Source organism: Poeciliopsis prolifica, unplaced genomic scaffold (genome assembly GCF_027474105.1).
Source record: "Poeciliopsis prolifica strain line A6 unplaced genomic scaffold, Auburn_PproV2 SCAFFOLD014, whole genome shotgun sequence".
NCBI lineage: Eukaryota > Metazoa > Chordata > Actinopteri > Cyprinodontiformes > Poeciliidae > Poeciliopsis > Poeciliopsis prolifica.
The window spans coordinates 5,118,060-5,144,582 of NW_026562389.1; the positions used below are offsets into that span (position 1 = coordinate 5,118,060).

Consider the following 26,523-nt stretch of genomic DNA (forward strand, 5'->3'; position numbering starts at 1 on the left):
GGCTGTTGTCTTTTTCTTAATTACTTTATTTTTAGTCATTTGAAAGGTAGATCAAAATGTGTGGAGGTTCTGATTTATATGATGACTGCTTTGGCCAAGGTCTCTTTCTGGTGAAATACAGAGAGAGAGATTTGCCTAAGAACACGACTTCCAGTACAAAAACGTACAGCAGTAGGATGTGTCATATTTATTCATTCATGGCTGAATCTTAAAACATTTGTGGTTTGAGATGGTAAAAAAAATTCTTAAACATTTTTTAAAATGTGCATGTTTACATTTCAGGCTTTCAAAGCCACACATTTTCTTGTTCTAGTCAAAAACTGCCACCTGCTGGTAACAAGAATTAGTGACGTTCTGTCCGAGCGATTATAATGTTTGATCAGTTCAAACATTATAAACATTAAGTCTGTCCATGCATGGGGTTTCTCTGGGTACTCCTGCTTTCAAAAATATGTCTATTTTCTGCATATCTGGCAGGCTGTAAATTAATTTTAATTGTTTTTCCTGGCAGGAATGTTGATTGTAAGCACAATTTGTACATTTATAACAGGGTAGCGGTTGGGGCCATTCCAAAATGTTAACATTGGCCTTTGTTTCAATCAGTCCCAGTTAATACAAGTCTCCCTGGAGCTCTGCTGGGTTTAAGGAAAGCTGCATATTTGGGCATGTTGGAACAACTGTAGTCTTTCTCAGAAGTGATTAAATCTTTCAAATCATGATCTGTTTTTCTCCTCCAGCTTTTTGGTCGTTTTTGCCTTTAATTGTCACTGACACCTTCCTTCAGACACAAACATCCACTGCTAACATAAAGGATGATACACATTCAAATCAACAGAATTTATTTATTCTTCCTGATCATAAAATCTGTCTTGTCCTGTCTTGTTTTCCCTCTGGCATGGAGCCAACCTATGTTTGGGATTATTGTCCTGTTGGAAGACCAAGTTCTGTCCAAGTGTCAACCAAATCCAGGAACCACCACATTGCAGGTGTAATATCATTACCTGTTTGCTTCGTCAAATCCAGGTGCCAATTTAGCTTTTGGACAGGCTGTGTGCTTGAAGCTGGATGCTTAATTTTCACTTTAAATGGATTAAAGAAAATCCACAATAATTCCAAACTTGTCCACCAATTCTGGTGATGCAGTCAGACCACTCTGAACAATAAATAAAACACTAAAAGTCCAGAGTCAACATCTTGCATCAGCACCAAATTGACAAATGAAAACACAAAAATTAAAAACTCTCATTTATGCTTAAAATAGTTGGAGCCCAATATATTTTTGGTGCTTAGAAGTTCAAAGCACAGCGTAGCTCTCTTACAAGAGAATATTTGTGGCTTGTTGTTGAGCTAAGAGGAATGTTATTCTAATCTTCCTCTCAGTAAAGCCGACCACTAAAAATCTTCAAGGCCTCTTTATACCAACATGACGACTTTCCAAACATAAACCAATGCAGGCACAAAGGAAGCATTCTCTTTTAAAGCATTCTCTTTTAATAAAGAAAATAAATTGCAAAACAGCTCATAAGCCAACATGATTTCATACAGAAGCAGACATGCAGACTGGAAGGTTTTCACTCTTATAATGTGTCGTTGGTGCTCTTCCATATGAGCAGAAAAGCAGAACAGTTTCCACCATCACTGACCTCAGCGTGGTGGTGAGGTCCAGTTCTGCAAATGTGGGGGAACTACTTTCAAAACCAATTTTCTAAGCAATACTACTGATGAAATGTTCACATTTGGAATCAAGTTTAATCAATATCTTTTTCTTTTGCATTTTAAACCTATATTTTTTATACTGATTTACTGAAAGGTAAAATAAAATGGATTAAATTTAAATGTGCACATCTGACAGTTGTTACAGTTTTTCTGGAACCCTCACCCCCATGTCTGTCTTCAATTTTTAAGCCAACATGCAGCTGTAGTTTGTCTAAACCACAGCGCAAACAGGGCTCACTGTTGTACTACAGTGCTTTATATAGATGTTCTTATTCTAAAGAGAAAAACAGAACCAAAGGGAAGTTACATTTGAGTTCATACAAACTATCTGCTATGGAGGAAACTCTCCTGCTCCTGATAGCATAATCTGCAAAGCACAGTTGTAAATGGATGACTGGGCAAAATTAAAGTATTAGTTCAGTATTTGCAACATTTGTTTCTTCAGTTTCTTTAGAAAATAAATACACTGTGCATTTAAGTAAAAACCACAAACTTAAACTGAATGTAACCCTGCTCATTACTACATTGTCTGTGCAGCTGCTGAATTGTGAAACGTCATGGCTGCTGCATGTGATGTTGAGGCTGACGGAAAAAAAAAGAAATACCAGTGGGATAAACAACAGGCGTAGATTCTCAATGCTCAGCACATCAGAGTAAAAGAGGGATTAGCTTTGTGTGTGTGTGTAGGTCTGAGTGTGTGTTGTGTTCCTATGCGTCTCCATTCATTTCTTCACAGTGTGCAGCAAATTGAACTGCCTTCCTGAGAGAATATTCACTTAAAACATTTCCAAATCAGCTAATGTTCATCTAGTTTCGGTTCAATAATATGAGCTTAAAATATCTGAACTCTTTTTCACACATATGATGAAAGTGTTGCGTGGAAAAAAAGCAGAGAAGATAAAAATGTCACACCATAAACTCCACCTCTGCATTTGTCTGCATTGTGATACGTCTCTCGTGTTACTGTGATCCTTTAGATTTTGGTCAGTTAAACGCTACAGTCATTACGTTAAAAAAGTTCTAGTAGAACTAGAAGTTGAACAGTATATAAAAGACAGCAGGTAGTGATGTTTCTTTTAAATAAGATGGTTCTGTTTTTTTTTATTATTAATTAAAATTTTCATATTAAGACTTGCCAGATATACAGCCAACCATCAAGCCTCCTATTTTTTGTGTCGGCTTAGTCTGTGCAGAGTTGAAGAAAGAGGAGCACATCCTTCTACATGCTGGACATTTTTTAATCCCTTAGAGTTAGGGCCTTAATATATCAACTATACGTCTGATATAGTTATATCAGACGTATAGTTGTATCCATCTGGTACAACTATACAAAGAACTGAATCATTGTGGAGTGAAATTAAAATAGTATTTTTACAAGAATCTTGCTCTACCACACACCAAAATAAATCCATGGCAAACAACTGTCTTTGTTACTTGTTTCATTAGTAGATAAATTCCTCCTGCACGGTTTTTAATCTAAGCAGAAATGCAGCTGTTCAGTGAAGGCATCAGGTGTTCTTAGAGAACGTTAGAGAAAAAACAGCATCATGAGGATTAAATTATGAATAGTTCAAAGAAATGTAAAAAAGAAAAAGCTCTGGATATTTCATGGAGCTCTGTTAAAACCCTTATCTGAAAAAGAAAAGAGTGTCACAATGCAAACCTACCAGGAAATGGCCGTCCGCTGAAAGTGACAGGCCAGAAGAAGACAGGATTAATCAGTGAGACGTTCATGGAAATTCTGGAGATCCTGCAGATATTCACAGCTCAGTCAGAGGAATCTATTTAATGACCTGATTGTGCTAAAAAAAAAAACTCCATGTCATGTTCAAAGTTTGATACAGGCTGTGTAAAACGTGGGGCAAGTTGTTTTGGTCAGATGAGACCAAAGTTAAACATTTTGGGACGCAAAAATAATGTGTCTGGTAGAAAGCTAAAGCTTCCCTTTTGCTTAAACATTGATCTTGTTGACTCATGGTCCATTATTCTGTGGGATGCTTTTCTTCAACAGCAACAGGAAAGCTGATCAGAGCTGATAGGACTTTTAATGCAGCTGAAAGAAAACCATTAGAGGTGGCAAAAGATCCGAGTCTGGGGCAAAGGCTGGCTGCCCGCCAACGAACCAAAGAGTCACTGAAAATGTTTGTTTGCACAATTTATCCAAACTGACTTCTGTGAATTGATTTTTAAAGGTGAATAGGAAAAGCAATCAGTCAGTAGATGCCCGTAAACAAATATCCAAAAGACAAGGCAAAATTGGGCTCTTCTCAATATTTCCTTGTGGGCATTAAATATAGGTGAAGGTCACGATTTTCAGATTAAACATAATCTGAAAAGTGTATATCTTACAATTTGGTTTTCAAGTTGTATTGTAACAAAATGAGAAAAAGGCATTCACTTTTGTCAAGAACTGCAGATTCAAAAACATGAACCATGTCAGACGTTATGCTGTCAGTGGCTATTAACACAGGTAAATAGGTAGGGTTTAATTTGAATTACATAAGGAAGTGGGGTTTTAAGGTCTCCAAACATCCTGACCAACATGAAGTTATTTTGGTTCCTCCTCTTAGGGGATTTTTGATGACATTCCAAGTTGCAAGTGAGAACAAAGTTTCCAGCCTAATCTCTTTCAGCATTCTTTCTAAGATTCTTCCTCAGATTGTTTTACATGATTCAAGGAAACAGCCCTAAACAATGGTGCTGAAGTAGGAAATAGTATTTCAGTCTCAGCAATGTGGATCCTTCTGAAAGAAGAGAGATTTACCTCACCGTTGAATTTGTGTGTTTTTAGAGAAAGGTGAGTCAGTTTGTCAACATACAATTCAGAAAATCACCTCAGCCTTTTCCAGGAACTTCTACACAAACACTAGGACTTACTCCTTTGGTAAAGCTCAAGGTCTTCCGCTCAGTCAGTGACTAACTTGTGAGTCACAAAAAAAAGAAACAGAGTGGAGGGGAGGAGGGGTCTTAAGAATTAAGTAATAGTCTGACTCGGACCAATGATGTTTTATGTGTTCTTATTAGCAAGTCTTATAAGCTTCTCCTCCACTTTTGCTGACAGCCGCTTGGCAGCTTCTCTGATCATTTTCAGTCTCATTTTGTCATCAGGTTTGGAAAAATATCCAATCTTGCGTTTCTTATGTCCCTGTTGTCCCATATTTTTTATCCTATTGTATTTATGGTGCCATGAAGCTAAACCCATGTTGTAATATTGATGTAATATTGATCATATTATAAAATTTTCTTATCTTTTGTTTCAGTTCCTATCAGAAACAAAACTGGTTGGATGAAAATGATCTAAAATAAAAAATAAATATTTGTGTCATATCCAATCCTCATTGACAACTTTGTAAGGTTACATTGTTTTAAACTTTTGTAATGGCTCTACATATGAACTTTAAGCTAAATGATGCATAAAGCACCATTCCATATTAAATGTGTGAAGCTGAATTAAATTTCTAGTTTGCATTTATTTAAACAGGGTTTTGCAGATTTATATGTATACATTAATATAGTTAATTGTACATTACTTAATTTTTGGCTCAGTTAATCATCCAGTTTTCATAGAAATTCACAAAGTACATGTCACAGACTTATGCAATTATTTATCTAAAATTATTTTTTTTGTATTATAAAACCAATTAAAAATCTATGTAAAATATGTTATCTTTGCTCTTCTTAGGCAGCACTGTCCTTAAATTTTGGTATTTGTTTACGTGCTTCTTTCATTTTCTCATTCCTGATATGGAGAACTCCTTAATTCTGTGTCTGATCCTCCCTTGGATTTTATTTCTGCTTGACAGGGGATTTTCCTTCTCTATTTCTGTCTGCTATCCTGTGTGTTTTTAAAGCGGGGGATTCAGATTGCTTAGCTTTCTAACTGTACAGAGATTTTCTCATGATTCATATCCTTTGTCTAAATCATGACAAAGTGAATTGCAGCAGAAACAACTTCAGTTCACAATGTATTCAAACTTCAGTGTCAGAGCTTTTGCAATGTGCTGGTGATAGACAGCAGGAAGAAATAAGTGTTTGAACCCCTGCTGATTTTTTATTTTTTCTCTCTTGCTAACAATTTCTTGCTGACAGTTTAATTTTTGATTATAGACACAGAACATCAACAATTATTAAGAAAAATGCAGTAAATATTAAGTTAAAATTATATCTTTACATCATTGATTGAAATAAAAAAATATATATATTTATTCAAAATTACATTTACCCCCAAAGTTGCACAGTTGGTACCACTGTTGCTTTGCAGTAAGACATTCATGGGTTCAAATCCCAGCATTGGATTTGAACCTGCAGAGTTTGTGGACTCTGGCTTTTTCCCACAGTCCAAAAACATGACTGTTAGGTTAATTGCTCTCTCTAAATTGTCCTGAGTTGTGAGTGTGGATGGTTGTCTATGTTGTGCTGTGATGGACTGGTGACCTGTGAACCCTTCCTCTTGCCCAATGGCCACTAGAGATAGGCGCCACAACCCTGCAAGGATAAGCAGATACAGATAATAGATGGATAGATTAGAGTTAGTCTGCAAAGCAGCCGCCGGGCGAATAAATTAGTGAATGTTTACAAATCCTCTGACACGTCAAAGAAAGTCTTTAAAATGTGTGGCGTGAAAAGTCTCTGGAAGCTTATAAATCCACTGAAATATCTGCAATCTGTGATTTGATGTGGCCTGCTTGAAAGGGTGGGTTTGGAAAATGATGTTGTAATCTTAGTTATTGAGCAGTCACTTCACTGACCTCACAGACAATGCCAAGTAAAAAACTCCAAGACAGTTAGACTAGAAGTAAATTGGCAGCAGTCAGAGTCTGGGAGAGTGTAACAAATGTTATTAAATTTGACAGACAATTAAAGTAGCAATAAGACAGACTCTTAGACGTCCTGCTATGACTTTGTCTGCTATTTAAGTGATGAAATGCAAGGACTCAGTTTCCTTGCTATGTCAAAGTAAAAAGGCGCAAACTTATTGTTTCTAGACTATGTGAAATTCTCCTGTATTTTTACTGTTACCTCATTTCAAAAGGATTCATAGCCCTTGAAAGACAACTCACCTCTGCATATTACACAACCATGTAGCATCTGTCTGTTTTTTCTGAATACTTCCCACCATAAGTCTTCATTTGACCCACGCTGCCATCAAATTCCACAAGCGTAGCTTACAATGAACTCTTTCTGTGTAATGTGTGGAGCCACGGTGATGTCATGGAGCTATATTTGAGACTTCCTAAGAAGCCCACAGAAAAACTCTAAAACTGCTTTCACAATCTGCGTTGAATCCTCCAGTGTTGCTTTACTGGTAATTATGTGTGAAATCGGCAAAGAATTTATTACAAATGATGTTAAAACTGTTGCCAAAGAGTCATCTATAAATCTAATCTCATCTATCTAATCTAAGTTGTTAATACACAAGCCACTGGTATGTTTTACAAGATGCTGTGCTGACTGTCTGTTGAGCAACAAGTCCAGTTAGAGTTCTTTCCAAATTATTATTTTGAACTGGCACCACTAATTGAGAGTTAAATTTCACCGCCCCAGCTTTAGTTTAATGAAAGGTCTTACGTCAGTTGTTTTTCCAGCGAGAGGGAAATAACTGTTGGCCTTTCTCACAGCATGTCACGCTACGTCATTCCATATGTTCCGTAAGTGCCTGTCTGAAGTCCTATTATAGAGCTACTTCTATTTCACACCTTAAGCTGAACTGATATCTGCAACATGACCAAGACCAAGAAACCCCTTAAAGCGTACTTCAAAATGAGTGAGAGATTAAAAAACAAAAACAAAAAAACAGCAATCAGAGCATCAATCGAGTAATTATTGATCAAGTTCCCATCCTGACAGAGACTGGTAAAAGTCTGTAAGATACAAGAAGTATGACATTTGGTCCAATAAGATCAATTTGTCGTAATATCTAATTTACAACACACATTTAAATAATGAATAAAACATTGTAAAACATTGTTGTTCAATTCACCTGCAACTTCCCTCTCTGCTCTTTAATGCTGAACCAGTAACCTTCTCCTAATAACTAACTACTGCGAAGTTTGTGCCTGCAGGTCAGTAAAAAGGCTCGAGTCCTTATAAGGACATCCGGTTCGTCACCGCCTGTGGAGCCGAGCCTTTGACCCGCCCGGAGACGTTGTTTGATCACCATACACACATGTAACAATGATCGTGATGGATCACGTCTGGAGGAAAGTCTTCTTTGCTGTAATAGTTATTTGTAAGTATAAATCATGTTGTTGGTTTTTCTTCGACATTAAACTTTTTTACTTTTTAAGCATCGCATTGTCGAGGTCCCATAATTTGCATGGGAGTAAGTAAGTCATTTTTTAAAGAATTTCTAAGGATTTGAATTTTAATTATAAAATTGATGGGAGTTTTTTTGTGTGTGTTTCTAATAGACTTTGTTCGCATCGGATGAACGTCAGTATAAAATTCATGAACTGATCATTAATGATTTTAGTTTCTGATATGTTTTGGTTTACTTGTGATCCGCGTGGCGAAAAGTTCCACTATTTCTGTGTTTCGCAAGTATTACTGCTTCATAAGTCGCAGACATGCCGCCAGATATTGACCTCCGCCATGAGTACATTGTTTCTAATACTCAAATTAAATAAAAAAGGCACATTAATAAGTATTGGAGTCTGCGTAATGAACGTGGCTGGTGCGCTGCAGGTAAAAACAGGCGTGCAAGGCAGGGCTGCTGCTTGTGAAGGTTTTCCAGAGTTCCAGGACCAGGACATTCCTGGTCCTGGTGATTGCAGAGGGGAGCGCAGCTCTGCCTGTTTAGGCTTGTGACAGAAACAGAATGGCTCAACCTGCTTCCACCTGAGGGTGTTAGAAGCCTTTGTTGATTATTATTCTGTGAAGCCCTGCAGTTATATCTGCAGCACTTCATTAAATGAATAATCTCCTTGTGTTGCTGCTTTTTGTGTGTTCTTTTCTTGCTCCTTTGAGTCATGCTTTGCAGGTGTTAGTTATTTTTTGTCACCTCACGAGATTAACCCACACTTGACTCATAGAGGAAGTGGTGATTTTAGATGGCAACTCATTTATCAGAACAAAATTCAAAAAGCAATCTGTATGGGTTGACGATATATATGCATAATTATTTATTTGTGTATTTATTTGCATTTCTTTGATAAGCCAATATAAATTACTGAATAGTTGCAAAGACAAAAAAAGTATTTTTTAAAATAATATTTATTTATTGTATTCGGCTGGTTCAGCTCACCTTTTGCTTTTGCACAAAACTTTTTAGAATATTTCTCTCATCTTTGCATGTAGAGATTGTCATTTTGCCCATTCTGCTTTGCAGAGCTGGCCATTCTCAGTCAGAATGGATGGACAGGGCCACTCTAATGCATATAAATGCTTTGACCCAAACCTGCTATTGTAGCTGTCTGTGTGTTTTGGTACACACCCTGCTGCAAGGTGAACGTCTCAATCACAAGTTTTTTTGCAGGTTTTAATTGCTTTTCTTCAAGGATTGTTGTATATTTAGCTTCATCCAGCATCATGCTGCACATCAACTATGTTCAGCATGATGCTGAGTTGATATGCATTGTTCATTTTCCAGCTTGTACACAGCCCAAACAATTTTACATTTGGTCTCACCTAACCGGAGATCCTTATTCTACGTGATTGCTGTTTTCCCTGCAGCAAATTTTAAACAAAACTTCTAGCTTTTCTTTCACAACAACAACCTTATTCTTGCTCTTTTTCCAAATAGGTTAGATTTGTGAGGGATAAAACCAACAGATTTCATGCTGACAGATATTATTTCTTGCAGTGCAGATTATTTCAATATCTGCACTGCATCTTATTTGCAGATATTAAAGATGTTAAGTGCCTCCCATTTGTTACACAAATTTCCTCACTTGAGTTATAAAATGCACTAAGTTTTGTGGTTGCAGTATGACAAAATGTGCAAAAGAATTTAAGAGCTATGGATAATTTTGCAAGGCATCGTAAGAACTGTAAGAGTCTCAGAAGTCTTAATGGAACCTTCTTTGTTACTTCTACCAGCTGACAAGATTAGCCAATCGCAGTCCTTCAATGTTGGCACCGCAGGAGCTAAGATTTTCCTCGGCCCAGCTTCTGATGAATTTGGCTACACTGTCCAACAAGCTTTGAACTATCAAGACAAATGGTAAGAATGTGATCATTTACTAATAAACTCTAAACTGATTTTTAAGTTATGTTCAAAAGGGTTTAAGAGCTTTCTCGAAGAACTTCATTAATGTGATCAAAACAGTAAAACAGAGGAAAATATGATGACATTTATAAATACGCAGAACGATCAGTATTTCATGAACTTAAATCTCTTCACCTCTGCTTCATGTCAGGGAGAGTTTTCCTCAGTTTGGAAATCAAAGCCTGTTGCTGCCTGCAGAATGATGCACACATGGTTTTTGGTTGTCTTTCAAAATTGCAAACAAGTCTTGACATTCTTGATCCTCATCAGTTTTATTCACTTCAGCCCCTTTGATTTTTTTTCTGATACCAAAGTTTGACCTTATTAGTCATTTTTTCACTTGATCTTACAGGTTTTTATTTATTTTACAATGCCCTACACAATTATTGCCTCTCTTTTGAAAAATAATTATGAAAAAAATTATGAAATGTCTTCAAATAAGTACATTCATTAATGCATTCATCACTATGATTAATGCAGTTCTCCTCCAGTGAGTAGAAATATGTTTTTTTCAACCTCCTTAATCATTCTTACTCAAACTACAACAGTATAACAAAACAATAGAAATGGTTTGAAGAGAACTGATGAAACTGAGTCAGGTTGTAGGCCGCTTTGATCACACACACCTTCTCAACTCAGTCAACAAAGATTTTCATGGGATTTATATGGTGCATATTTTGCCTTTTGAAACTACAGTGTCCATTTCAAATACCAATTTTATGCACTTTATTTTGAGATTTTGCATTATTACTGTATTCCTCGTGATGGCATGTCTTTTGTGAAGATCACCAGATAAACACACCCAGATCATGACTGAATTCTTCCATCATTAGACCACAGAGTGTGTGGTGTGATGACAGTTATACCACACACTTTCTTTAGCCTTGTGTGCAACTCTGTTTTCACAAGATCTTGTTCTTTTGTTCTCTGGTTGATTGACCTTTCCACACAAAAACACATGAACAAGACAGAACTTCTCTCATATATTTAACAGATGAATGTGGTACCTTGAGTCATCTGGGTATTGTTTGTATGTTTATAGTTCCATGATTATTTTCCTGATATTGTCACTAAATGTTGTTAATTCTCCCACGGCACACAAAAGCCATGAGAGAGTCATATATATATATATATATATATATATATATATATATATATATATATATATATATATATATATATATATATATATATATATATATAATATATATATATATTATATATATATATGTCAACACATATATATATATACACATATATATATATATACACATATATATATATATATATATGTCAACACATATATATATATATATATATATATATATATATATATATATATGACTCTCTCATGGCTTTTGTATATATATATATATATATATATATATATATATATATATATATATATATATATATATATATATATATATATATATATATGAATTACTCTTGCTCTCTTCTTGCAGGTCATGCTGTAATATGCCACATTTGGCTAACATTTAGTTAAACAGTAATAAAACTGTTCTAGGCCAAAGTGACACTCCCAGTTTTTACAGTCAGTCACCCTCATAGAGTGATTCAATGTCTGGAGGAGTTCCTTATTGTGTAACTCAGGCAAAACCAGTGTCTCTGATCACAGTTTCTGGCTGTAAGCCTCCTTATGACACACCAGTATACGTAATGTTTTCTGTCATCAAGTCTTTAAAGAGTCACTTTTTACAGTTTTTGATGTTTATTTATGGTGAAGTTAAGTTATTGTAAGAAAGAAGTTTATATTTGCAATAATCCTATTTTCTTCAGGCTCCTAGTTGGTGCACCTTGGAGTGACAACAGGAAGGGAGATTTGTACAAGTGTTCAGTCCTGGGATCCATTAACAAATGTGACAAGCTCAACCTTCAAGGTAAACTTCAGGGTTTTGTTAAACTTCCACACTCTCCATAAATGCCTAATGAAGTCTACAAAGCTTTCTTTTTTAGTTTTTCTTTTTAAGAAATGTAAGAATCATGTTAACAAAGCAATTTATGCAACATATTCCTAATTTGCCTTTTTTATGTTTCCCCCCCCCCTCACAGATTCTGTTAGAATTCGTGATGTTACAGGTGTGAACGCCAACATGTCTCTGGGTTTGACTCTTGCTCCCAACAATACAGGCCATGATTTTTTGGTAAGTTTTTCTGTTGTTATTGCACATGTATTGTGCATCTCACAGTGCACTGTTCAGTTCATACTTTTAAAAATTGGGAAAAGCATGTCACAACTTTGAAGATGCCAAAAAAGGCAGTTTCTATTCTATTCTGTTCTTTTCTATTCCATCACTATGATTTTGCAAACCCAGATCACTGCGAAATTGTAATGCTCTAAATCAAAACTAAGGATGGACTTTTCAAAGTCACTTTCAGAATTTGTGAAAACACTTGAAAACTGATGTGTTGACATGTTCTCTGTCTAATCTGCCTAAGCTTGAGCTATTTTGCATATACCACAAAATAGTTGCCATGAACAATGGTCAAACAACAAATTGACTCAGGGGAGCTGAATACAAATGAATGGCACATGTTGTTGTTTTGCTTGTAGAAATTAAACTCAAAACTGTCATATCAGAAAAAAAGTTTGTTGTACATATTCAAAATGGAAAGAAATTCATGGGGTATCATGTCATTTTTTTTAAATGACACGACCAAACCAACATAAACAGAAAAAAGAAATAGACCTAAATATAGATGTATTTATACCCACAACCAGGTTACAGGAAGTGGTACCTAGCTGAACTACCATTATTAATCTTCATACTGCAGTATGTCTGCCCGCCAGTCAGAGCTCGGTCCTGGAACAATATAGTGTACAAAAATTACAAACCAACGCCTAATGACAGCAGTTATAACAATGAGACAAATATTTTCAAGCTGTTGTGTAATGGACTTTAGTGGTGGGCATTCGTGATTGTATAGTGGGGTTTTTTGTGTGTGTTTTCCGTGTTTTTATTGTGTTTTACAGTTCTAAGCAATACAATTGTAAAAGATGTGGTATATATATATATATATATATATATATTTTTTTTTTATGTAATTGCATAACTTTACTCACTACATTCTTCTGGAACCTTTTGGCTGCTGTGAAAACCAAGTATTTATCAAGTCTCTTGTTTCTTGTTCTGTCGTCCCTGCTACAGATGTGTGGTCCTCTTTGGGGACAGCAGTGTGGCGATCAGAACTTTTATCCAGGAATTTGTGCAAAACTCAATCCAGTCTTTCAGCCTCAACCTGCCTTCTCTCCTGCCATTCAGAGTAAGCAGCGTTTTCCCTGTAGTCACTTTATTACAAATCTGTCTCTCGTTTCTCACAACTCTCAGTCACAACAGTTACTGAACCCAACAGTTTATTTTATGAATGCATTAGAGGAAACATTTAAAGAAAAGACTTTAAAGTTTCATTTTTTTGTACTTCCGTTTTGGTTTCAGCCACTTCTAAAAGCAGCCCAAGCACTTAAAAAAAAAAAAATCTTCCATTAACTTTTTTTGGTAAAAAGTTAATTTGCTGTAAAAAAATCTCCTGATTGTTAAGCAACACGGGCACTGCATTGTTACCCATTAACCCTAGCCAACTCCAACTCTTTTACCTAGAAACCCAAGCAGAACTTTAGCACATTTTGGTAACTGATTTTACCACTATGCTCTGTACAATGCCTGCTGGCGAAGACAATTGTTGTGTTCTTGACTTACAAGACAGAAACCACTTGCTGCAATCTTTTTGGTCGTGCTTTTCAAAGATGTAAGGTTCTATAGTTGCACGTCTGTTTGCAGCCTTTTTCACGTATCAGTGTAAACGTTGGGTTGAGGGACATGGCCAGCTGTTTATTTGGACTTAAAGTGACATGAGGCTCAAAAACAGCTAATCCTGAAAGGAGCTTAACATAGACAGAACTGACCAGACTAAAATGTCATTATCTATGATTATGTGTAAAAAATATTATGACCCTGTGTTGTATAGTTCATAGATCTATCTTAACCTGTTCAAGTAAACTTAATAGGTAATTTTAATAGGCAAAATACCATCAAACAAATATTGCTTTTGTCAGTGGAAAAAAACCTAAACCAGTGGTTCAGTAAAATACATTTTTTTAGAGTGTTGTTTCTTTTTTTAATGCTACATTAATCAGCATTCCCTCTAATCTACAGCCTGTACAGGAATGATGGACATTGTGATTGTTTTGGACGGCTCAAACAGCATTTATCCATGGCCACCAATGACGGAGTTCCTGCGCAAATTGATACCTTCTTTAGATATCGGACCTCAAAGTACACAGGTGACCCTTGAGCAATTAAGTTACAACAATGCTCGAATGCTCTTTTTCAATTTTATTTATTTTTTATCTCACAATAGATGAGCGTCATTCAGTATAGTGATAGCCAAAAGGTTGAATTCAAACTGAATCGTTACACAGACAGGAGCCAGATGCTTGATGCAGCATCCAGAATCACACAGATGTATGGTACTTCTACCAACACCTTCGAGGCAATCTCTTTTGCCAGGTTGGTTCGACAGTAAACACATTTTTTTCTTTTAAAATACACTCATTCTGATTTTTTTGTTTACTTCTTAACTTAGTGGCTTGGTCAAATTTTTCTTTCTTCTTTTCTTAAGGTTTATTTTTGGTAAAACTTCATTTGACAGGATATGCATAAGACTGACATGATACTGTCATGAACATGAAGGAGTCTTTTTGAATGTCTATTATTGTTGTCATGAAGTCTCAATTGGAAAATTATGACACTTTTAATGCAAAGTTGCTTTAAAAGTTGCATTAAAAGTCCACTAAAAGTACCAACTTTTCATTAAAAGTGTCATTATTTACCAAATAGTTAAAGTTGGCCATTTTAATGGACTTTTAATGCAACTTTTAAAGCAGCTTTGCATTGGAAGGTTCATTATTTACCGAACTGCATCTCATGATAACAGACATAAACATTCATAAAGACTCCTTCATGTTCATAACAGGTGTTATGTCATGTTTATGACAGTGTCATGTCAGTCTTATGCATATATCGTCATTTTTCATCATGTTGTTTTTTCATTGTAAAGTGTCTTGAATTGGAGCTATACAAATGGTTGAATTGAATTATCTTACTGAATTGAATTATCTTATCTTACTTTTGTTTGTAACCTTACCTCAGTAAGGAAGCTTTCTCTGCAAGCAATGGTGGCCGACCTGAAGCTGCTAAAGTCCTGGTGGTTGTTACTGATGGGGAGTCGCATGATAGCTTCAAAAGAGACAGCATCATCGCTGAGTGTGACAAGCAAGGCATCATTCGATTTGGTATTGCGGTATGTGAGCAATTATTATGTACTCTGAATACTGATGCTTTGAAACAAGAAAAGTAAGAAGCCTGGAATGCGCTCAGTGGCTTCAAAATTATTGACCTCCCTGGCAGGCCTGTCACAATTACAAATTTTGATAGATGATAATTTTTTCCAGAAATTATTGCAATAAATTATAATATTGTTGTTTTGAGACAATTTCAAGTCATAAAATAGCAATGGAATAATGCATTCTCAAAAATGAACTTTAAATTCTAATGAACATTTAACACTGGAGTTGAGACACACTTCAAATATTCAAAATAAATAAATAAAACAACAAACAAAATGTATTTCTGAGTCTCTGTAAACAAAATTGTTTTTTAAAAAAGGGCTAATTAAGACCAAAACACCAAACTGAATATTTTTGTCATCCAATAAAAATAGAAAAACAATAAATCATAAAAATAGAAATTTTAATTTTTTTTTAAAGTTATTATGTGATTAATTGATTTATTCCTTATTGCAACAGGTCTAAATTTGTGTAAAAAGCCTTTAAAAAATGTTTGTTTGCCAAAGAGAATTTAGAGAAATTTGACTATACTTGTTCAGTTTGTAAAAATACCAGAATTGATGTTTTTTTTTTTTGTTTTTTGTTTTTTTATAAAATAGTAGATATTACAAATCCTAAAAAAAATAATCTCCCTGTTGAAAAGTGAACATTGGGCCTTAGCATTGATTATTGTTGTTTCTCTCTGATTAATTTTATATCCATATGTATAAGTTGGGTATTTATTTTTTGCTCCTCAGGTGTTGGGTTACTACACCAGAAACAACATAGATACAAAAAATCTCATCCAGGAAATCAAATCCATTGCCAGTCAACCCACAGAAAAGTACTTCTTCAATGTGTCAGAAGAAGCAGCCCTCTCCACCATCGCTGCGACTTTAGGAAAACGCATCTTCAACATAGAGGGTGCATGTTATTTCTATTTTGTTTTTCTGTTGATACATGATCTGTAGGGAACAATCGCACAGATGAGAAGTGGAAAGTGCACATTTCATTGCAGCTGTTGATCAGCCATCCTGTTTTTAACTTCTCTATTGTGCTCTGTTTGCTTAAGGTACTGGAAAAGGGGAAGATAGCTTCAAGATGGAGATGTCCCAGGTCGGATTCAGTGCATACTACTCCAAGCAGCAGGTACAGAAATAATACAATTGTAGAAGAAATATGCATTCAGTAATTATTAGTGGATCTATATCCATTTGGTCATTTTTACTTGTTAAAAAAGAGAATTAATGTGGCCACAGAGTCTCAGTATCTTTGTTAGAGAACCGCCACAGCTTTAAATGCCATTTTCATTCAGTGTTAGTATTTATTTTCATTCTAGTTAAATTAGTCACATTTTATTTGGAAACTCTGTGTTGGTGAATTAATGAACCACAACGTGTTGATGTTTATGACATTTTACTGGTTCCCTTGTGCTTTTAGGATATGATGATGCTGGGAGCAGTGGGAGCATATGCCTGGAGTGGGACTGTCGTCCATCAGAAAGGATCTGTAGCAACTATTTTCCCTTTCTCCGCCTTTGAGGGAACGCTTCAAGAGAGAAATCATAGCTCATTGCTGGGTACGCTTTTGAGGTTTTCATTACCACATCCTCCAAACTGAATATTTGCTGTACCATATCATGGTGTTACTCCAGTTCAGTCTTCATATTTAACAGATGTTGTGTTGGGTGACTGAATGGCCATTGAAGCTAAATGTTTCTAGTACCCACATAAATGTTGTTCAAGATTAGAAGATAAGTTTCCTTTGAATGTGAGATTTCAACAAATGTTCCCTGGAGTATTGTGAATCATGCTATTTCTCTGTAATATAAATAATCATTTAAAACATGAAATAAGAAATATTTGTCTGAAAAGTCAGGCTTTTACATTTTTTTCATAGAACATTTTTAGTACAAATAGAGAAAAAAAATCAACTTGGAAAAGATAGAACAAGAAAGTAAACACAGTCTTTCTGAACATGAAACAAATACTTGTTTAAAAAAAACCACTTACTGGTTTTGCACAGAAGTCCAGGTTTGATGTTTGGGTGGTGGAGGACCACCTGCATTAGTCGTTGCTGTCTGCTTCGCACTACCTGGTGGTACTTTCTCTTTCTGTGCCTCACTGCGACTGACAATGTTTCTTTAAATTTAACTTATTGTTTTTCAAAGCTAAACAAAACTGTCACCTGCATAGAGTGCACAGCAAACCTTAACATTGTCATATTTAGCTGGCACAAATTCAAAATATTGACGGTAGAGTAAAACAAGCATCTCTCCATTGCCATTTTCTTGTTCTCCTGGGCAGGTTATGCTCTCACCACGCTGACTGACGGGTCGACAGAATATTTTGTAGCTGGAGCTCCTCGCGCCAACCATTCTGGACAAGTCATCATTTACACTGTGAATCCCCAGAAACAACCTGTTGTTGTGGATACAGAAAGAGGGAAACAGGTATGGAGATTAGATGATGTGTTCACCTACTAAATGTGCAAAATGTGAACATTCATCTACAACCGGATCAGATTTACAATGCGACGGCTAAGCATCTGGAACTTGTTGCAGATTGGGTCGTACTTTGGGAGCGTCCTGTGCTCACTGGATGTGGACGATGATAAAATGACGGACTTGCTTCTGGTTGGAGCTCCCATGTACATGAATGAGGCGAAGAAAGAACAAGGCAGAGTCTACTTATTCTCTGTCACCAAGGTAACAATGATTTTAAAAAAGATCATCTTTAATTTTGAGCATTTTTAACTCCAGAGTCTTATCCTCTGTGCATAAGTCTCACACTTTGTTTGACTGGTCTTCTGAAGGGAATACTGAATGAGCAGGGATTCCTCAACGGTGCTTCTGGAAATGAAAATGCTCGTTTTGGAATGGCTATTTCTGTCATTCCTGACCTCGACCTCAACGGATTCAGTGATGTTGTGGTTGGAGCCCCCATGGAGGACAAGGGGAAGGGTGTGATTTACATCTACAATGGCTACAACAAGGGCCTAATGAAAGACTTCTCCCAAGTACAACACACAACTTTTGTGTTTAAGAAATACATGAAGACTAGAGTTTTTATTCATATATCTTTGAAGCTGACATTATTTATGTGTTAAACCAGTAAGCTTTGTTAACTATGTGTATGAAAAAATACTCTCTTAATATGTCCAAAATGTATCTGAATGATGCTTTTATTTACTTCACATTTAGTAACGTCTATCAAAGCAAGGTGATTTTTATATACACAGAATAATAATGTATTCCACTAAAGATTCGTTTCAGAAAAATCTATGAGAAATGATAATTAATGCAACCAAACAACTCAGCAAACATACTAAGACTGATTTACCTGTAATTTCAACAAGATAAAGGAAGACACAAAGATAAACATGAACATACTAACACTAATTAAACCTTTCTCTTCGTTTCAGGAATGTGAAGCCAAATGTTTTTCAAAAAGTAATTAAAGGTTAATACATATCAAAAGTCTACCTATTTTTCAAAAGTTTAAAGAAAAGGGGAAGAGGCTTAATTTTGGGTTGTAATCAATGAATCGTGGTTTTTATAAAGCATTTCTCACATGATAGAAATGCACTAAAAGAAAAAAAAAGAAAAATCAAATTCTAATTCATCTGAGCCAGTTTTTTATCCATCAGTTTCCAACACCTGAAGTCTGGAAAACTGCCTTTATGTGTCAGACCAGGTTGTTTAGTTTCCACAACCAACCTGTGTTTCTGCTCCGATGGGTCCATCAACTCCAGCTCTTTCATAGTTAGACAAACAGTCAGATTACTCTGAAACTCTCTAGCTACTGTTCCTCCCATTGGATTGAGACACAACTCTTTAGGCCAGAATTACATGAAGTCAGTGTGGATTTGTTTAGATTTTTATGACTGAAAAAATGAACTGTCAAAAATAAATGTGGCATGATAAAGTGCACCTGGCCATTTCCAAGAGAACTTTGACTTTCAGTACCACATAGTATCATTGTATGTCTTTTGGAAATAATTTGAAGCCTATTTCGGACACAGATTTGACTATTGTTGGATTTAACTGTATTTACTGTTTCACAGAGAATTTTAGGCTCCAAGCTGAATCCTCAACTTCAATTTTTCGGAAGATCTTTAGACAGCACTAAAGACCTGAATGGTGATAACATTCCTGACATCTCCATCGGTGCTTATGGATCCGTTGTCCAGCTGTGGTGAGTTCCAGAAAAAAAAAAAAATTGTGGGAAGACTGTGAATGTGGGAACATGCGACTGATATTACTTTTTATTTCAGGTCCAGAGGAGTGGCAGTTGTTACAGCTAAAGCCTCCTTCAAACCTGATAAAATCAGCATTTTAAACAAAGACTGTGACATTAGTGGACGCAAGCTCTCTTGCTTCACAGTGACCATCTGTTTTAGTGCTTCATTCAGACCCACAAATCCTGTAGGACCCATAGGTAAGCTTGATTCCTCAGTAATTTTAAAGAATAGATTTGAAGGAGCATATAAACTGTGCAAAACACATAAAAAGGAAGGAAATTGCTGTATCTTCACCAGACCCACACTACTTTTTTGCACAGTCAGCTTTATTCATGAGCTTATCTTTAGCATTTTTGTTTCATTAAAATGTGTCTATTTCTCTTACTAAAACTATATGAGTACCCAAAGTATGTCTCAATAGATTAGAAGTAAGCTGAAAAGAAAGAAATCCCACAGACAGGAGCCAGAATTGTAAAACTAATGTAGTTAGGATAGAAATGTTTAGATAAAACAAGCAATAAAGGAGGAGAAAATGTGTTACCTGTTGGTATAAAAAACTTAATTCAGACATTTCTAAAATTGTAAGAGCAAAGTGCTTCCAAAATGCTTAAAGTTGTTAAAAGTTCTTCCTGACAGCTCTTCGTTCCAAACATCATTGCACAGGGAAATAAAACTTCAAGGATTTCTAACTAACAAAGACATGCTTAAAATTAAAGTCAGATGTCGTGTCGTGTATAGAGAAAAAAGCATTCCTTTTATTTTTTGGCTTCAGGGAACACCAACTCCCTGCTCAACTCCTCAAAACAGCAGCAGCAGCAGCAATTAGCAAACACCTGGTGAACTATGAGTGTGCTGAGCACGTCATACCAGCTGCTTCTCAGTCCATTGCTCTTCAGAATAGTTGAAAATGGCATAATGAAGAAACATTGTTGTGAGGATGTGCTGAAGGTGGAGTTTCAGAAAGAGATTTAAAGAGATTGTGTGGGTTTTCTAATCTATTTTTGATTGAAATCAAGTCAAAATGTATTTGATTTGACAGATGATGGGTGTATGTATGGGTCAAACTCTAAAGTGTGTAAATAATAAAGGAACAATTTCGTCCAGGCTGTTCATAGTCCAAGTAATTCTCAGAAACATCTGTCCCAAAATGTCTACGTATTGGAAGGGTTCAATATTTGAATCTCAAACTTTGTTTTCCACTTTTTTGTTGATTTTGTTTCTTTAATTTCAGATGTGTTCTACACATTGACTCTGGACGCTGACCTGAAGGGTTCACGGGTAACTTCAAGAGGACTGTTTGAAGTGAACAATGAACGATTCCTGAAGGAGAAGATCAAAATATCCTCCACATCCCTATGTGTAGATCGCAGGGTTCATGTTCAGGTAAGTGTTCACACTCAAATCTTTTTGAGATTAATATGCCTTACTATTGCTGGAGATGTAGACTTATGTTTTTTTTTTTAATACAACAAACAGGAAACACCAGACTTAGTAAATTCCCTCAGTCTGAAAGTAGAAGTTGAGCAAGAAAATCCAGACGTCAACCCTGTCCTTGACAGCTTTTCTCCAAAAGCCTTTGAATTCTTTGTAAGTAAAAAATTTTGAAACATGTTTAAGTGATAAATTAGTTTGCTAATTAAAACTGTAGCACCGCATCCAGATGAATTTATTGGTCTTTCATTATTTCAGATCCCTTTCACTAAAGATTGTGGGTCAGATGAATTATGTGTTAATGATCTGGAGCTGAATGTGAACAGGCAGGGGTCCAGGTAAGAATGACACCTTACTGCAGTCTTATATAGTACAGCACACTTGATTTAACAGTCCCCAGTTAAATTTTTACTGCTCTCATTGGCTAGAGGTGTGCAGAGATCCTCCATTTCTCAGACCTATTTAGATTCTACTAACAAAGAACTTTGGTTGTTGACTTATATCTCCAAGTGATTAGCATCAAAATAAGATTGTTTTGTGAAGATTAATGTATAATTGTTCCTTGTTCCATCATGATTGTCCTGCAGCAAGTGCAGTCAGTCAAAGTGCTGACTATAATGATGAGTCATGGGTTCAAACATTGTGTTGACATATTCCTTTGATACAAATTGAAGCATCTCTTTTAATAACATCTCTTAAACCCCTGTAATTTTTACCAGAACAACAATTGTAAACCAGTTATTATATGACAAGACGCCTTGGAGTAGTACAGACGGACAGCGGCTTCAATGCTTACTGGCAGCCTTGGTAAAGATGTGGAAAAGAGCTTAAAATATGTTTCTCTAGCATAAAACACCCTGCAGGTACACTGAAGTATTTCAGCAGGATAATGTCTGGTCAAAGCAGCAAAGAAATAGGTCAGCAGATGAAAAATCAAGCTTTCTGAGTCTACATACCTAAAGTATTTGGAGAGTGAGCTCCTAGTATTTAGTGCCAATTTTCACTAAGGCATTTTAATTGAATTAATTCAAATAAAAGCCACAGTTTCAGAAAGAGCTTATCACAGCTTTTGAGAACTTCTGTGTTTCTGTGTTTGTTCTGAATGTGTGGCGTATGCTCAGTTCCTAAAACTTCCTTTGTTATATTCAATTGTCGTCACAAAATAAAAGAAAAAACTGCTTTTCATTTTTTTTTTGCATTCAGATTCATTGAAGTTTTCTGTGCGCTTCTTTTATAGCTCGAGTCCTGTTCTGTTCAGTGCCAACAACCGAGAACTGAAATTCAAAGTTGTTGTGAAGAATAAAAATGAGAATGCATACAACACACAGGTCTCTGCCACATTCTCCAACAACCTTTTCTACTCCTCTGTCACTGCTGTGAGTATTTTATGTTTCTCTGTATTTGAGTTTACTCACAAATGACTGGCTATTTTATGTCATGCTTGTATTGTTATGAGCAAATCAAACAAAATCTGCTTTGCGTTCACTGAAATACTACTGAGTTGTCAAGTTTTCAAAGTCAATAGTTATAAAACACAAAGCTATAAATATTATTGTCTGGTGTGTACTTTGTATTTGTAGACAGATGAAGTCAAATGCACACCAACACTAATAAACACGGTCACCTGTCAGGTGGGATATGCAGTATTAAAGAAAGACCAAGAGGTAATTATAAATACTGTTTTCTGAGCTGGATTTGGTTTCACTATTAATTTGTCAAACAGCTATGATTCACACCCTGTTATTTCATTACAGGTTAACTTTGAGATCACGTTTGATTACAGTTTTGATTCTCAGGAAAACCAAGCCAGTGTGAACTTTGAGGCCAGAAGGTACAAAGACGTGGAAATCCTTTAAATTCCACTTTGACTTTCTTTAAATGAACATTCATGAGTTAAAAATGAGACGAGTGATTGATCTGATATGATTTGCAGTGATGGAAAAGAGGAAAATCCTGCAGACAATACTGTGCAAATATCCATTCCTGTGCAATTTGACACAGGAGTTGTGTTGTCCACGTGAGTCTGTATTTTTTTTTCTCAGATTATCAGCAATATGAAATTAAAGAATATACCTTAGATACTTTTCCTGTCGTTTTGCAGGGAGTCAAATATCAACTTTTATGTGGCAGACTCAACCAATCAAGTGATAACGACGGTGAAAACTCTGGAGGACATAGGACCGGAGTTTACCTTTACAGTGAAGGTGCATTTAGCAAATCGACTTTATGCAGTTTTATTGTCTCATTTTATTATCTTAATGACTAAAGCAAAATGTGTTCCAAGGTCTCCACAGGTATATTCCCTCTCAGCCTCCTTTTTCTCACAATAAGTCTGCCAGTGAAAACAAAAGGTGAAAACCCACTCCTGTATTTAACCAGCGTGGAGCCACAAGCTGTGAGTGCTTCTGCAATAATGAAAATACCACCACATTTTTTTTGCCAATATAATTTACAGTAAATGGAGCGTGATCATTACATTATTGATCATCATGTTCTCCATATACAGGGAGGATCTATCAGCTGTTCCTTCAGCCCAAAGAATCCTCCACAAGTTGGTGAACAAACGCAGACGGTTTCATTCAGAGAGGAGAATCTCAAAGGCACAAAGAGACTGGTAAGTTGGTGACTCACTTTGTTCAATGTTTATCTTGTTTTAATGGTGTGGTTATGATATTTCCAGTTGTGTTTACATGAAAGTATCAAATCCTAAATCTGTCTTTTTTATGTTTACCTTATTTAGCACAGAGTAGCAAACACATTGCTTTCAGCTTTAAATGTGATTGTATGAGAGTTGTCAGCTTATTGAAACTACATATTTCTCCACTACATATTGTCCTAGTTTTTTCCAGGACACACATTTTGTACCATTCATGACCATTCGATTTATATGATTTTTAGAGCAAAATAGTAATACAAAAACAGTGGAGTAGTTTAGTCCAGTCTTATTATTTAACCTGAAATTACAAAACAAATGTGTTTAATATATATATATATATATTTCTGTCAGTATGCTTTTCATGTAGATAAAGTTCCTGTGGCAATTATGCCAAATTGATCAGTTTTTTCTTCTCCTTTTTGTTTTTGCTGTAATCGTTTTATTGTTGTTTGTTTTTAACCTGATAGGACTGTACAAGTGCAAAATGTGAGAAGATAGAATGCATCCTTAAAGACACTGAAATAAAGAGTGACTATTTAGTAAAGGTCAAAACAAGAATCTGGAATGGCACATTTATTACGGTAAATTTCCACCTTCAGATTTTTTATGTTACTGATAACTGAAATCATACTAATATCTTAAATCCACAATTTTTCTGTGCTAGGCTTCATATCAGAGCATAGATCTGATTTCCAGCCTGGATATGAAGACCCCCAAACCGGATCTTCTCATTGTCCAACACAAGCATCTGGATGTAAGTTCACATTAAGATGTTTCTGTTTGTATCTCACAACAGATTCACATCTCATGTGAATTTTCGGAATTTGAAATTGCACTTATGCAGGATGGGTTCATTTAGGCGTTTTCTATTTGTGGCAACTGTACATCGAAGAAAGCATAAGTTAAGAGTTTATTTGAGGCAGATCTTACAGTGTCCTTACCAAAACCTCTTTGTGTCCAGGTGGTTTTGCCTGTCAGCAAACCTGGAGAGAAAGCTGATGTTCCAGTTGGTGTGATAGTTGGCAGCGCCATCGGTGGCCTGGTGCTGCTGGCTCTGGCTGTTGGTCTGCTGTATAAGGTGAAGAGTTTATCAAAAATTATGGAAAATACTGAAGCTGATCACTGGGAATGTGTTCTTTATGGTTGATGGCAAAAGCAACTCTGATAATTCTGAGTAAAAGTAGTAAATTAGAGTAAAAAATAAAGCTTATTTTATTCAGTGAATGATGCATCTGTATGCATATTAATTTAAAATAAATATTTAAAAACTGGCATTCTACTGAAGCATCTCCCTATGTTGCACTATACTGAGCAAAATCCTGAAAAAGTTTTGACTTTAGACATAGATGTTATAATGGAGAATTACAGAAACCACTGTTCCAACAGGAACTAGTCGAATGGACAAGTGGCTTCTTACTCTGGTAACCCAATAAATGGGAGTGAACAGTGTTACTTTTCCTAAATATAAGAAATACATGTAAATATCCTGTGTTCCAAATGGTTAAATTAATATTGCTCTACCAACGACCTAGTATTACAAGAAAAAGCATCAAGAAATTAGGGGTCGTTTGAAACCTTTGCACAGCCTTTGCTGGGACCTAATTTCTCTTGGATTAACATTATCACAAAATAACCTCCATGTTTTTACTCTCTAGTTTGGATTTTTCAAAAGAAAGTACCAGCAGCTTCAGAAGGAGGATGATGAGGACAGACAGAATCCTGCACAAGATGATGGAGTTTTGTGAAGAGGAACCCCTTCAGCCATCTCTCTGTCTGTAAAGCTCCAGTGTTGGTATTGGCACATCTGTAGCGCAAACTGATGAAAACTTATTCACTGGAAACTGGGCACTTTAAGGAAATGGTTGCTTGTAAGTTTGTGGATGAATGAGATTATGTTCCTTAGCGCTTTTACATGGGATTATTGTTGTGCTTTGCTTTGTGAATTGTAGAGATTTGTGACAAATATGCACTGTTTGTTTTTCATCATAAATAATTTTTTAGGTTATGGATGGACTTTACTATTAGATGCAGAATTGTCGTCTGTAATTTTTCACTGAAACTGGATCCTGGATGATTTTTGGGGAGGGAATTGTTTGTTTTGTTTACCTATTTTGCTTTAAGCAGTTTGTGCCACAAACTGACTTGGGAATTAAATTTTGCATCTCAGGGCTACTTTTATATTAAAAGTACTAATATCAATGGTCTAAAAACAAGATAGAAAAAAGATCCTGTAAGTGTTCATTTACAACACCCTCTTTATTCATTGGCACTCCTTAAGATAGATGTTGAAATAGACTTTCAAATAAATTCATCTAATTGCAGTTGTATCATCAGCTGAACAAAACTGCTACCATTTCCTTCTGGCAGTTTGGTGGTTAATTTATCACACACCTTTGTTTTCATCTGCTTAATCTGATAATGTAGTTGAGTTTAGGTAAATAGCCATTTTCTTTTTGAGAATTTTCTGACTTCTGAGCTATTTTCTAAGCTATGCCACATCATATTTGTGCCCCAGGGAATCAGGTAATCATTGAGAACTAATAAAGGCAAAAAAAAAAAAAAAAAAATGAACAGTTGGTTTTCAGCATGAGATTCAGCTGCTGCAATAAAACATGGATTTATTTTAGGAACTTAAATATGGAGCATAATGTATGTTATTGCTGTGTTTAATTTAGTTAATTTTTTCGGTATGTATTGTAAGAACTAAAAGTATGATTTTACAGAGATTTTATATTATGTAGTGTTGGAACTTGATACACTGCTATTGATTATATTTGTGGTACTTGATTTTTATCATTAGAGGCATCATTTAATAGTCATTTGTTGATGAAAACTCACCATAGTTTTCAGTTAAATTATTAAATTTACTGATTATTTAGATAGTCAAATAGTATGCAAATAGATATACTAATATTGAGTTCTTTC

General features: G+C 35.6%; 1 protein-coding gene across 1 annotated transcript; it reads left to right on the plus strand.

Annotated features, from left to right (window-relative positions):
- Nucleotides 1-7,890: 7,890 nt before the first annotated feature.
- itga2.2 (integrin, alpha 2 (CD49B, alpha 2 subunit of VLA-2 receptor), tandem duplicate 2) lies at nucleotides 7,891-26,196 on the plus strand. The gene is made up of 30 exons (XM_055039495.1): nucleotides 7,891-7,945; nucleotides 9,754-9,877; nucleotides 11,723-11,823; nucleotides 11,996-12,087; nucleotides 13,093-13,207; nucleotides 14,098-14,225; nucleotides 14,303-14,451; nucleotides 15,094-15,244; nucleotides 16,028-16,193; nucleotides 16,342-16,418; nucleotides 16,710-16,848; nucleotides 17,576-17,721; nucleotides 17,833-17,976; nucleotides 18,084-18,287; nucleotides 19,335-19,465; nucleotides 19,545-19,708; nucleotides 20,743-20,894; nucleotides 20,988-21,098; nucleotides 21,201-21,280; nucleotides 22,180-22,318; nucleotides 22,523-22,606; nucleotides 22,697-22,773; nucleotides 22,876-22,959; nucleotides 23,044-23,146; nucleotides 23,227-23,337; nucleotides 23,449-23,556; nucleotides 24,066-24,179; nucleotides 24,263-24,352; nucleotides 24,560-24,676; nucleotides 25,254-26,196. The coding sequence occupies exons 1-30, from the start codon at nucleotides 7,891-7,893 to the stop codon at nucleotides 25,341-25,343; spliced, it is 3,546 nt and encodes a 1,181-aa protein (XP_054895470.1). The 3' UTR covers nucleotides 25,344-26,196.
- Nucleotides 26,197-26,523: the final 327 nt, after the last annotated feature.

Bases quoted from the DNA above. Each gene is read 5' to 3' on its own strand.
- itga2.2 (XM_055039495.1), top strand. From the start codon at position 7,891: ATGATCGTGATGGATCACGTCTGGAGGAAAGTCTTCTTTGCTGTAATA. The intron at 17,977-18,083 runs GTAACAATGATT...GGTCTTCTGAAG, and splicing joins ACTTATTCTCTGTCACCAAG to GGAATACTGAATGAGCAGGG. The intron at 23,147-23,226 runs GTGCATTTAGCA...ATGTGTTCCAAG, and splicing joins AGTTTACCTTTACAGTGAAG to GTCTCCACAGGTATATTCCC.